Genomic DNA, 13,369 nt, shown 5'->3' on the forward strand with positions numbered 1-13,369 from the left:
TAAGACTATACCATAGGATTCTTCAACTAATCTTTCTAGTTAATTTTTGATTTTTTTTTTCTGATTTTCATGTATATATCTATGCTGGTATGTTTAATTTGTCCAATTTATCGAAAAAAATATATAGACTCTTATGAGCAAGGCTACTAGAACCTTATACAGTTGTCCCTTGGAACATAACCTAATTTGGATCCCACAAATTTTTCTTTTTTTTTTTTTTTCCGGAGAAAGGATCCATAGACTCTTTCGTCAAGCATTAATTCTTGGATGGACACTTAAATGGCTTAAAGTTCAGTCAAGGTATCCCAATATCCACTCTCAACTTGATCGCATGGTAAGACAGGCCATGAGTCTAAGTTCAATCCAACTGGACCTGAGACGAGGAGAATGGAACTCAAAACTGGACTATCCGAACCTCTTTTCCCCTTCTTTCTGACTCTCGAGCCAAAGTCGTAACCCAAACCCAATTTATAAAATTGTTTCAGTCTAACGGAGAGGCGTCGCAATGCATGCTAACTCTCTCTTATCAGTTAACAGCAAAAAGGAAATGCCCTAAAAATCTCTGGGAGCGCTTGTTCTCTCCGCCCCCAATCCCCGACGCCTTCCCCCGCCACCCCTCTCGAGACACCTCACTGACGCTGCCGCCGACGACAGCGGCAGCAGCCAAGCCTCCTCCTCCTCCTCCTCTTGTCGGTAGCAGCGGTGGTAACTCCTCTAGCTCTCTCACACACACACACTCTCTCTCTCTCCTGCCAGCCACATCTCTGGCCCCAAAGCCTACACTTCCCCCACCTCCAATCAACGCCTACTGGTTGGGCAGCGACCGTGTTAATATGAAGTTTTTGGAACAATTTAGAAAATTATTATTTGTTACTCATTTAATCAAAGTTTAACTCTTGCAAATGTGATGTAATGTGTATAGTTCTTTCTTATGCGTTTCTTTTTCATCATTGTTTGCTAGGTTTTGTAATACATGATTTGTGGGATATGTATTGCATTTGTTTTGCTTGGGACCTGAGACTATTTATCTGTCGTCTGAGGAAAGGAATTGTTCCTAACTCAACTTTATTTACACTAGTTATAATGCATGTAAAAATACACGTGGTTGTTAAAAAATATAGATTTTATAAAGTTGATATAAATTCTAAATTCCAAAAAAATCTGAAAAAATTAATTTATCGTTTTTTTGTGTGTGTTAAACTGGGTTTTATCTTAATATTAGCGCGCCCGTTTCTATAATATTTTGCAAGTTTTAAGATTTTAAGGTTAATATCTTGTTAGAATTGTTATAGAAAATATCTTAAGTCCATGGATGTTAGAATCTTTTCTTTTATAAAAGTCTTGCATATTTTAGACTTTTTAAAGAAAAATCTAATTAAAATTATTATAGGAACATTTGGAATCTTTGAGAGTCATCTGATTAGGATTAATTTTGAAATTTAAAGATTGGGAAACTGAGTCATATTTATGTAGTTTAATTAATTTAATTGAGGATTAGAGATAAGGATTAGAAATTTTGCCAATGAGTACTATGCATTTTTCTAACATCTATCTATTTTTGTATTTTTCACTTCATTTTAATTTTTAATATGTTTCTAGTTCAATCAATCAACCTGGGTTTGGACTAGTGTGTTAGGTAAGATCGCCCTGGTCCAAATTGGGCTTAGCATTCAATTGCGAACCTAGGTCGAGCAGGGCCACATTGGGTTGGCAACTAGGGTTTAGGTTGGCAACTAGGTGTGCAACTAATCACTTCCAACTAGCCTATGTATTTCATGAGGTCAATCATTTTCATATTTTTAGTACATGCGAATTGTAACAAAAACATTGCATCTGGTCTGCACTGTGGGGTACCAAACAAAACTCTGTGCGATATGGCATGAGAGAATTGCTATGATTTATGGCAACAAACTCATATATACAGTGGGTTGTTGCATGAAGGCACAATTTCTTTATGACATGTGGTGTAATATAATTTTTTCTTATACTGCTTTAAAAGATAATTGAGACTTGCTTAACATGTTAGCACTTGATAAGCTGCTATCTATCAAGCTGATAAAGGCTCTTGGTCATTATATTGAGATATTCAGGAGAGGGTTATTTGCCTATCCCTGCATTGTATGACAAACATGTTAGCACTTCAGCACCTGGCTTGCTGTCCATTACATCATGTGTTAACTCATATGCTTCACGATAGACCTTTTTTATTTTTTTAAATACTTTTATGAGCACCCTGCTTTGGTTCTAGGGCACGGTTCAGGAGCGTAGAAGGTTGGACACTTCCGGGGTTCCATCTCCCCCCAAACTTGAGTGCAAATGGCTCACATGTGTTGTGGTCGAGATGCCCTTCGCCGCCTCCTTCGAGCCCAGACTTCCTCCTCCAATGCTGGCATCACCAATCCCATCCTCTTCGCCGGACAAGGCCTCAGATATCGGAAGCTGGAGGTCATCCTCACCACGGTGAGCAGCCACCTTGATTCGGCCATGGGATCCATCCGCTCCTCCTCCACCTACTGATGATCTCTATCTTTGCCTCTATTTCTCTTGTTGTTTGATTTGCTTTCAGACGGTTGACAAACTGGGGAAAGCTGGGGAGACGGTGAAGGTGGCCCCAGGGTATTTCCGCAACCACCTGATGCCCAAGCTGCTTGCCGTCCCAAACATAGACAAGTATGCCTTTCTTATCAGTGAACAGCGCAAGGTTAAAATCTTCAGCACCCCTTTTTATGCTTGCAGGTTTCATTTTAGCTTTCTTTGATGTGTATTGTTTTATGTCTTCTTTTCTTTTTCCCCTTTGTTTTTCAAAATTAAGGAATTGAATATTGAAGAGTGTTGTGTTATTTGCTGACTGGTCCATTTTGTGGCAACCTTCCGTCATTCAATGGATTTTATGAACCTTGGGAAGAGATTTCTGCAATAATGTGAGGCTTGTTTATAAGGATGAGATTCTTGATGAAATAAAACAAGCACAAGATGGAATGTTGCTGATTGTAGCATTACACAACAAGGCGCATGTTTGATTGCTAAACATTCCTAATAATGATTCAACTGAGTTTTTCATTGATTGGAATTGGTGATAGTTTCGATGTAATGATTTCTTGTTGTTGTCTTATATGGGTAGAAAGATATGAAGAATATATGAATTTTGTAGCAGTGCACCTACGAGAGAGCTCTAGTAACTAAGCATAGTCTGGATTTTTATATTCAATAAAAATTGTGAAACAAGTGTCTGGGCAACATTGTAAGGGAGTATTTGAAGCAGGTATATTACTCTTGGTAGAAGTTTCCTACCACTAGGATCCAGACACATGATGTTCTTGATGTTGTCCAGGTTTGATTGTAATGTTGAATTTGTTGTGTAAACATTATGGTACCTTTAGTTCCAACTTTGACCAGTATATTGTCATTTGATTAAAATTTTGTAATATTTCAGTTGCAAGAGCAACAAGGAAGAGTTTAATTTCAGAATAGTCATGACCTAGAGCTTGTTTTGTCCCTTATGATGTAGTATTGCCTCTAACATGCATATTGTTTGCAATCCATAATCATCGGCACAGGTACCACCGTACCAGTGATGGTTCTTGATGCAGTTTTCTAAAACCTTGAAGCAAACTTTTTCCCCCTTGGGCTTCTGATGCTTTTTACCTTTAATTGCTGGTTAATGCCCATCCCTCACTTAGATCTTTACTTGACTGTCTTTCAGAACCACCTGGGCTCTGTGTTCTTGCACATTTCTGTTTTCTTTTCCAGCTTCATCTCCAATAATGTTGATGAACTGATAATCCAGTCCTTTCAGGGGTGACAGGCCTAGGGTGCTTGCGCAGACTGAGTTCAATTGCAAATTTAATTTTCGCAACTACTTTAACTAAAAGTCTTATTAACTACTTATCACTGAAATCTTGTGAGATTGCTTCTGCATCTTCCAACTTCATCTGCAATAATCAACATGACGTAATAGAAGGATTACAATTTTCCTCATGTTAGCTTTTGAATCTCATGAATATAGTACATTGTTTGAACAGCTTTACCAACGTGAAGAAGCAGAAGCTGTGACAGAAGTTTCAAAGACTAGGGATGATGCAGTGCAAGATCAGGTGGGTGGTTTAAATCAGTGTTAGTTCTGCATTTCCTTAGCCTGTAATTAAATTACTATTTTAGATTATTTTCCAGGTGTTTCTTTCATTTCTTGTAAAACTTGTGCCATGTAACAGTTTATCTTATTTTAATTGTCTTGGCATAGACTTCATGTCTATGCTTTGGTATAGCATGTGCAATTGATGATTTACGTTTGATAATAGTTGTTATTTATTGCTCTGCTGCTACTAATTTTTTTCCTTTTGTTTTCACCATCAATATTTGCATAAGAGGTTTGTCAGATGCTGTTCTTTTCATTTTTTTAATTCCTTTTTCATGAGTTAGATATGAATCATATTTTAAGAACTTAGAAGGATAATAGTTTGATCCTACACATACTATGACTTTTAAAGGGTAAGTTCCATTAAAACGTTTTTGTTATTAGATAATTACTATTAGAATTAGTATCTCTGATATACTTCAAAACTAAACAAATTAATTTATTATTTTTTTTATGGTTATGTTCATGTTATTGTTTATAGGAATCCTCAGATTTGAGGGTTTGAGATATCCGGTAGTAGTAGTAGGAAGCATCTCTGTGGAATATTTTTGACATTTTGAGCGGCAACATGTCTCAGATTCAATCTGATGTGATGTGAACATAGCCTAGAATTTCATTTCAGGTTTGAGGTATGGCCGAAGAATATTGAACAATCTTTGGACATAGAGTTGATCTTATATTGAATTAACTATACAAACTATAGCAAGCAGTTAGGGTCAAGGGCATTTAGTGTTCTCAGTGAAGCTGCATCTGGATGTGCATTGATGAGTTGTCTCACTTAATGCTTTGAAAGTGCTTTTGTTTACCAAATCAACCAGATGATGTGATTGATCTTGTTGAAAATCCTATTATGATGATAATATAGAGGTATCTCTAAAGAGACGGCACCTCATGGTGCGGGCACACCAAAAAATGTTCTATTTGTTGATACAATAAGGTACTGGGGGGGCCTATTACTACTAGTACCTTACCAATACATTACAGTAGAGTTGGTACGGACTAGCATTCACCAACTCTTAAATCCTTGTACAATAGTTATCGAATCATGTGGCCTTTAGAGGAAGTTTAAATATTATCTGATTATCCTTATTTCTAGATCTTTTCTGTGGTTTGGCTATCATTTCAAAAGTGTTAAGTGTTGGCTCCAATTTTTGTTTTAAAAGTATGCCAAGGACTAGTATTGCGGTATCTCAGTTGTGATAGAACTGTATTTATGGCTTCTTATTTTAGTTTGTTGTGTTAGTGATGTGTAACATTTTTTTTTTGCCCTACAAGGCATTTGATTAAAATGACTACATATGCTTATTTCTTCTTGTACGAACTTACCCTACTTTTTTTTGCATCAAGGTACGAAATCATGGTCCCCTGCATCATTGGGATATGATCAATTTTTAGTTGTTTTCTAGTTTTAGAGGGTGCATGAAGTGCCAATTTCACCTTTCATTACAAATGTTGATGCATTTTACCTTTCTTATGCTAGGGTGCTAACCTGTTGATTTTTTTTTTGGCTTATTTCTTTTGAACGGCAAAAGGAGGATAAAATGAAAGAATATCAGACAGCAGCAAAACACCTTGATAATGCTCTCCTGGTATGTATTTTGGTCGTAGTTTGCACTTTTTCCTCTGTATTATGAGTTGCAGCATGTACCATGTGATTTTAATTTCTAGTGACATCCTTGCTATGTAACAATATTCAGCATGGCCCTTTATGTAAATGACCAAGCTGTATCCTTTCAATATGGATCTAGTTTCAAGTATCAACCTTATGGCCCATGAAAGCTTGAGTATGGTTCATGACCAGCTCAACCCAACATCAACTCTCTGTTACAGTATGTTGCTAGCCAAGGATTCACTGGGGAATAAAAAAAGCCTTCAATGAAGCCTATGGGGCCAGGCTGCAGGTAGAAGCATATAATTGTTCCATGAAATTTTGCACCCTAGCAATTACAGTTAACAAGCCAGTGTGAGATTCAGTTTGCTAAACTTCTTATCATATTGTTATTGAGTTTCTCACAATGATCTGCTGTATTTTAAAAAGTAGCTACAGTATGCAGGCAATCAAGGAAGTGCATAGTGCATATGAGTTGCGTAGGCTACATATGCTGGTGCATATGCGCTCTTATTTTTTAACTACTATTTTTTAACTATTTAAAATAAATATAATATATTAAGTACAATAAAAAAACAATAGTAATGATAATATTTTTTTTATGGATGGATAATAGCAATACTGAAACTGACTAACAAATAATAATTAGTGCTTATTATTTAGTATCTAATACACAATATCAATAATTATAACATAATCAGTATTTTGTCACTATTAATACTAGGGGCCCACTTGAAACTCATATCAGCCTAACCATAAGCTTGAACCCGCTTCACCTAGTTCGCCTACATCGGCGGGATGCTAGCTCTAGAATGCTAAGTGGGGGCTCACATATGCTGCCGTACAATACTAAGCAGGCTCATATGTAGTCGTGACGATATACAATACCACATATAGGCAATATGGTGTGGTCAGGGGACCACATACACATGTCAAGTGCATGTGCGGCAATATGCACCACATTTTAAAATATTGATGCTATGCATTTGTTACCATGTTGATGAGGATAATTTTGCTTTTATGGATTTTGCTAGCTTGATGCCACTTTGATGCACTTCCCTCTTGCAATCAAGATTAGAAGTTTAGGATTTAATTTATGATTTGGATTGAATGTACATTGTATGTTTTATTGAATTTCTATAGTAGATTATGTTAGATTCTTATTCCAATTAGTAGAATCCTAGGCAAGGTTCTCCGAACCGTATTGGCGGTCATATTGGTTGGTGATCCGTTCACTATGGTACGGGTTCGTACTATGCCGTTTCGGCATGTATGGCAACATGGAGAGTCAGAGAGGGAGGGGGAGAGGGAGGAAGAGGGAGGGAGAGAGAAGTGGGGGAAGGGAGAGGGAGCTGCCGAAAGAGAGAGGGAGGGGGAGAGGGGGAGGAAGAGAGAGGGAGAGGCTTATGCGGCTGTCGAGGAGTTCTTATTTTAATTGTAGACAAGGAGCGAAGAGAAGTCTTTCTTGAGCTCAGTGCAGAGGATAAGGGGAGGTCTTGCTCGGCGTTTTGCTTGGGGTGGTTCATCCGCCTTGTCCTCCTTCATCGCCAGCACCACCAGCTGCAACTAAAATGTTGCGATACTCACCGCCTTCGCCACTGCCCCGTTCTCCGCTCCCTCCACCATGATCAACCCTTAAAAAGAAACAAAGCCCTTGCAAAAACCCATACCTTAAGAGAGAAACGAGAGAGAGCGAGGGCGGAGAGAGCCTCGAAGGCTCTCAAATCGTTGAACCACCAGGGCATGTGGGGGTTATTAAACCGAACCGAACATGGGCGAGGATTATTAACTTGAACCGAACATCATCCAAAAACAGCAACCAAAAAAAAAAGAATCAAAAGCACCTTGTGAACTGTCTGTCTTGGCGTCGGTTCGGTATGGGCCAAACTGTATGGTTTGGATCAGTTTGGCAATCACTGAACGTAAGCAATATATAGAACAGATTGGATGTGGAACTTTTTCTGAATATTTCTATTCTTAGATCATTATACCCATTATAGAACCCTAATAATCATGACCAAAGGGCTTGTCCACCTCTCCAAATAGTGAAAATCTCAGTTTCTTATCAAGAAGAGAAAGCAATTGGATGGAAACTTAACCTAAGGCTGAGGAGATAAATAAAGAATTTGTTGTAGTTGTTGTTCTGGTCATTGAATGATTCCCCTCATGCTTTAAGTGAGGAGAAATCTGCATCCCTTTATCTTTCTTAATTTTCAGACTAGTTGAATATATCCTATCTTAATTAATGGGATCCTCATTTAAGGTGTGAGCTATATTCCTTCTTCAATATTTTTAAGTGGATGGTCTTCTCAACTTGTTATTGGGTACGTACTAGAGATAAGATCCACAATGTTGGTAATAATGATTCAAGGAACTTCTTAATGAAGTGATGAACCAATTAACATATTGTTGCTGATTTTAATTTTCATCATTTTTATTGAGAATTTTCACTGGATGGAGATGCTATTAGTTGGCCAGACATGTTTGTTCTTATTTAAAGTTTGTGTAATATGAGTTACCATGTCTTCCTACTCTTTATTGTTGCTTTCTGATCAAAATGTGAAATAATGTTAAATTGTACCTTTCTAGCCACTGTGAATCAAAGGATCTTGAAAAATTAATAGAATGTCTTTGTTACTCCATTAAAATCTTAATCCATTTGGCATAATTTTGGGCTCTAGCTAATTGTCTGGTCTGGTTCGTGATGGCAAACAATTAAGTTTTTGTGGAGATCATGCAAAATGATTAAGCCTTCCTAAAATGGGACAGGCATTACATTATTTTTGTCTGGTGCATGTGCTAACATTTGTGTGATCACATGCATAATACACATTCATGTATTTTTTTCTAGATGGCAAGCTTTGATTTAAACTATTTTGTGGAAAATCATAAAAAGAATGTGAGGACAGAATCATCTTTGGGAGATGTGAAGTTGCTAGTTTTAATTCATTTCTATGCTTATCATATGTGAGAATATGTGAGAAAGAGATTGCCATTTATTAGAAGTCCAAATATGTTCCTTAAATTATTTTCACCTAGTTAACTTTAAATGCATGCGCATGTGAAGAGATGCTCCGCCCACTTGGCTGGTTGATTCATCAAACATAATTTTCTCCTTGTTAACTTTAATTGATTCATTTAGAATCCCAGGCGTTAACTGACCTGTCTATGCTAAAAGCTTCAGTTTGACTTTAGCCTTCATTAAACATTATTTTCAATATTGCTAGATATGTTATTTGACTATTGCAAACATAATTATAGGTTTTGAGAAGGTTCATCAAGGTTGACACTGAACTGCGTACACCTGTGACAAAGGAGGAACTTGTGGCTGAGGTAAACCTACTTCCCTTGACACTTTTGGCATTTGCGTTTACACAATTTCTGTTTGCGGGAGAAGCATAAAGTTGTTACCAGGTAACTTGGCTTCACTTTTCCATTAAAGCTGTTTTGATCTTCTTGCCCTTCAGATCCTAGAAGCCGGTGCGAAACTATAAACTTATAGCTGAATGACGTGTGCTGAAATAAAGTTGTTCTTAATTGTTTTTAGTCATATTGAATTTTCATATGCTGTACAAATGCTCAGAGCCTTTTGTATCTTCCTGTATGTCCCATTTCATTCCGTGTGCGACTATGAGATAAGCAAGATAAAAACAAGATGTTGAATTTCAAATTCCTATGCTTGTTAGAATGATGAACATGTCAGTTCATGCTACTCAGATAAGGGCTACTTTTTCAGTTGTGATAAACTCTTTGGTTCAAGCATTTATATTTCTGTCCCTTGTACATGATATGTATTTATGAAAAAGCTGTTGTCAAATTATAGCTAGTTTGTTGTCAAACAATTTTTCAGAAAACCCTGCTCACATTAGATGCATTTTATTAATCTAAAAAAACCCTGATCATGTGAATCATGCAAGATTTGAAAAATAATTGCTAGACCATGAATTGGGTTCTTTCTAGTAATTATTTGATTATATTATTTTTTAGGGTTTTTTGCATGGATATCCTTCTAAATATCAAATTTTGCGTGAATACCCTTCTAAAATTGATATTTGCATGTATACCCTCGTAAAATACTTATTTTGCTATTCTACCCTTTTTTATTTTTATTTTTGCATATATACCCATGCCATCTAACGCCGTTAAAAAATTAACGGTTTCAAATTAAAATGACTAAAATATCCTTAATGGGTAGGCATGCAAATAGAAATTTATATAAGGGTATACAAGCAAATAGTAACTTTACAAGGATATTCATGCAATTTTCTATATTTAGAAGGATATATACACAAAAAAAATCGTAGAAGATGGAAAGAATTTAGATACATTAATTAATGTGATAGCCTTTATAATCCTTTATAACAGTCAACATCAACTAACCAGCTATTTTGTCTTCCAAAGTAGTACTTAAGTCTTGTAGAATTCTTAACCTTCTTAAAATATCCTCCAAATTTTACCTTTAATTTGAATAGTTATTGCTCCATTTAAGAACCTGTACATTGAATAAATAAATATACACGATATAAATTGTAAGAGAGAGTGCTTATCAACCAAACCTATCCTAACAAAATAAAAGAAAAAAAAAATATACAGCCATATTATGTTTCAACAATCAATCAAAAATGGGTGATATTTCGTTTTTCTTACCTTCAAATAAAGTATATGATATGTGGTTAGAAACCAAAAAATAAAATTTTAATATAGGTTCACAGTGAAAAATAGAAATGAAATAAATCTAATCTAATTAATCTCCCACCGGAATGGTTCTGATGACTCGTTCGACAAGGATCATCAAAAAAAAAAATTACTATGCGGGGGGGGGGGGGGGGGGGGGGGGGTGGGAAGCCCGCGGGGAAGCCGGGCGGGAAGCCCGCGGGGGGTGGGGGGGGGTTGTGGTGGAGGTGAAGAAGAGTAAGGATGGTAATGTCATTTCAAATTTTAATTTTATTTTTAATTAATATAAATATGATTTTTTTATCACCGTTAGAACAACTGTTATATTAGGGATATTTATGCAATAACAGGGTTTTACGAGGGTATACATGCAAATATCAATTTTGAAAGGGTATTCATGCAAAATCTGATATTTAGAAGGGTATCCATGCAAAAAACCCTATTTTTTATTTTAAAAATTGATTGTGCCTGAACTCTCTCTCTCTCTCTCTCTCTTGCCTTGCTTTTTTTTTTCCCAAATAAATTTGATCATGCTGCAGTTGTTCTAAAGATTTTCCTTCTCAGGTGGCGAGACAGCTTTGTGTTCATATCCACCCAGATAATCTGCACCTACCGTCACCACTCCAATCATTGGGGGAGTATGAGGTGCCCCTCCGCCTACCAAGAGAGATTCCACGGCCTGAGGGAAGGCTTCAGTGGACTCTAAATGTTAAGATCAGGAGAAAATGAATCAGCAGGAGAGCTGCTTCCATATTGCGATCTCTCAAATTGTCCAACATACAAACCTGCTAAGTAAATTCATTGGTTAAGTGTATTAGCATGCAATTTGATAGCTTCAGCTGTAGGTTGATGTTATCAACCCTCACTCGACTTTCAGCTGCAGTGAAGGTGGGAGTGGTAATCATAGAGAACATCTTAAAAAGTGGGGTTTGATGAGATTGGCAAACAAATATATGGCACCTATATAATGAAGCTGCGGAATTTTCTTCAAATATGTTGCTGCTGTCAAGGGATCTGAAGTTTTATCAATCAGATTGTTTGTTTCATTATGAGTTGATCTTCTTTTTTTTTATGAAAAAGGAAAGAAAAAGAATACAGCAAGGAACTATCCTTTTTCTTTTCACTTATTTTTCTGCCAGAATCAAATTCCTTCTCCAAAAACTGCGGTCATACCATGTAGCAATGCATGCAATAATTGTTTCATCCAAGTTGAGAATCTTGAAATTAATCTACTTTTGTACTCATTGCATAATCTAAAAATTTATTTCAGGATTGCATGGAAGAATTTTATGAATAAATATTAGTGGTTTTTCAAATTTCGGGTCCGAGCAGTAGGTTCAGATGGAGATTCAGGATGAAATTTGGGGAACTGATCAATTTTACATGACAATTTTTTTTTTTTTTTTTGAAGCTTGATGTGCACTGAGACTCTATTTGTTGTTCACTATTAAATTTAAAGCTAGATATGATTGAACAGTATAATGCAGGTATTAAGCTCATGGTGCAGCTATCACTTGGGATGTTAAGCAGGGGTTAGCAAAGACAATAGGGATATACAAGTTCTTTATTGCCAAATGGAGCCATTTTGGCTTTTAAGACGTTTACCTGTTAGTTTTTGTTTCCTTTTTTTTATGCTAAAATTAGTTTTTGTTTCCTCCAATTGCAAATGAATCAAAGCAGTTAAAAAAAATGGAATTACTGAACTAGCTATAGTTTGGAAACATCTTTTGAAAAGAGAATATAAAATACATCGGCACAAATAGGTTAGGTTGAGTCGAATCGGGCTAGTTTGAATCGACTTTTTGAAAATTCAAACTGAATATGAATCGACCAAGATTAAGTTGAATTTAAGAAAAAAATCGATATAAACCAAAGTGAAAAGACCAATTTGTGTTGCGCTTGCGGTTTGACCGATTTTTCGTGCACAATTGTGTTGGAGGGAACAATAATGGCCATGCTACCTAAAGAAGGCACGGGTAGATATATGTCACCATGTTATACCTTCTAAGCCTAATTGTTTGCACACTAAAATGAGATCATTACTCGTCAGCTCACATGTTATATGCTACCTAACAAAAAAGGGATTGTATGTTCAAATTCTGTTGGTATATGTCACCCCGTTATACCTTTAAAGCCTAAGTGTTTGCACGCTGGAATCAGCTCATTACTTGTAAACTCGCATGTAAAATGCTATAATGGCCATTAGAATCTATCTCAAACCTCAAACCAAGTGCTATTGTACTTCTTGCGTGGATGAGCTAGGTAACCAAGTTTGGACCCTTCGGTTGCCTAAAAACTTGAAACATTTTATGGACATCAATGAGATGGATCACTTCAAAGAACAAATTGTGGAGTGGTAGTAGTTGATAAGTCACAATAATCTCATTAATATATCATTAGCTGGGTTCATAAAATACAAAGTCTAAATGTCTTTGACGAATTTAGCTCATGGCATGCTAACGGAAATGAATTAATATATTTACTTTTTCCATGAAATTAGTCCTATGAAATGAACTACCAGACCGTTTTCGTTGATGAAAGAAGTGAATAAATGCCGGTGAAAAGGTTATGAGACATCAACCATGTCTTGGACTTGTGCAATAGAATAATAAAACAATCCACTTAGCATTACTCTTATTATTGGTGAAATAAATATAAGTTATTGAGTATTTTTTTTTGGATTTTTTATAAATATTCTTCCAAAAATTTAAATTTGTATGAATATTTTGTTAAATTTATATTTATTTATGTACTCTCATAAAATACTGTTTTTGTACAAATATCCTAATATAATTGTTCTCCTGACATCGTTAATAGAAATTATATTTATTTTAATTAAAAATAAAATATAATTTTGAAATTATTTTTGTGTCCTCTATCGCAATCACCTTATAAATGGATCTATTTGCACATCCACCTATTAAGGATGCTTTAGTCATTTTAATTTGATA

The 13,369-nt window shown here is 35.9% G+C and overlaps 1 protein-coding gene across 1 annotated transcript; it reads left to right on the forward strand.

The window, feature by feature from the left end:
* The first annotated feature begins 492 nt into the window (after positions 1–492).
* Positions 493–11,662, forward strand: LOC103721801 (50S ribosomal protein L9). Its single transcript, XM_008812143.3, has 7 exons — positions 493–705; positions 2,249–2,460; positions 2,567–2,701; positions 4,023–4,094; positions 5,668–5,724; positions 9,006–9,077; positions 10,983–11,662. The coding sequence occupies exons 2-7, from the start codon at positions 2,317–2,319 to the stop codon at positions 11,145–11,147; spliced, it is 645 nt and encodes a 214-aa protein (XP_008810365.1). The 5' UTR covers positions 493–705; positions 2,249–2,316; the 3' UTR covers positions 11,148–11,662.
* Positions 11,663–13,369: the final 1,707 nt, after the last annotated feature.

This window comes from Phoenix dactylifera, chromosome 17 (assembly GCF_009389715.1).
Source record: "Phoenix dactylifera cultivar Barhee BC4 chromosome 17, palm_55x_up_171113_PBpolish2nd_filt_p, whole genome shotgun sequence".
NCBI classification, from domain to species: Eukaryota; Viridiplantae; Streptophyta; class Magnoliopsida; order Arecales; family Arecaceae; genus Phoenix; species Phoenix dactylifera.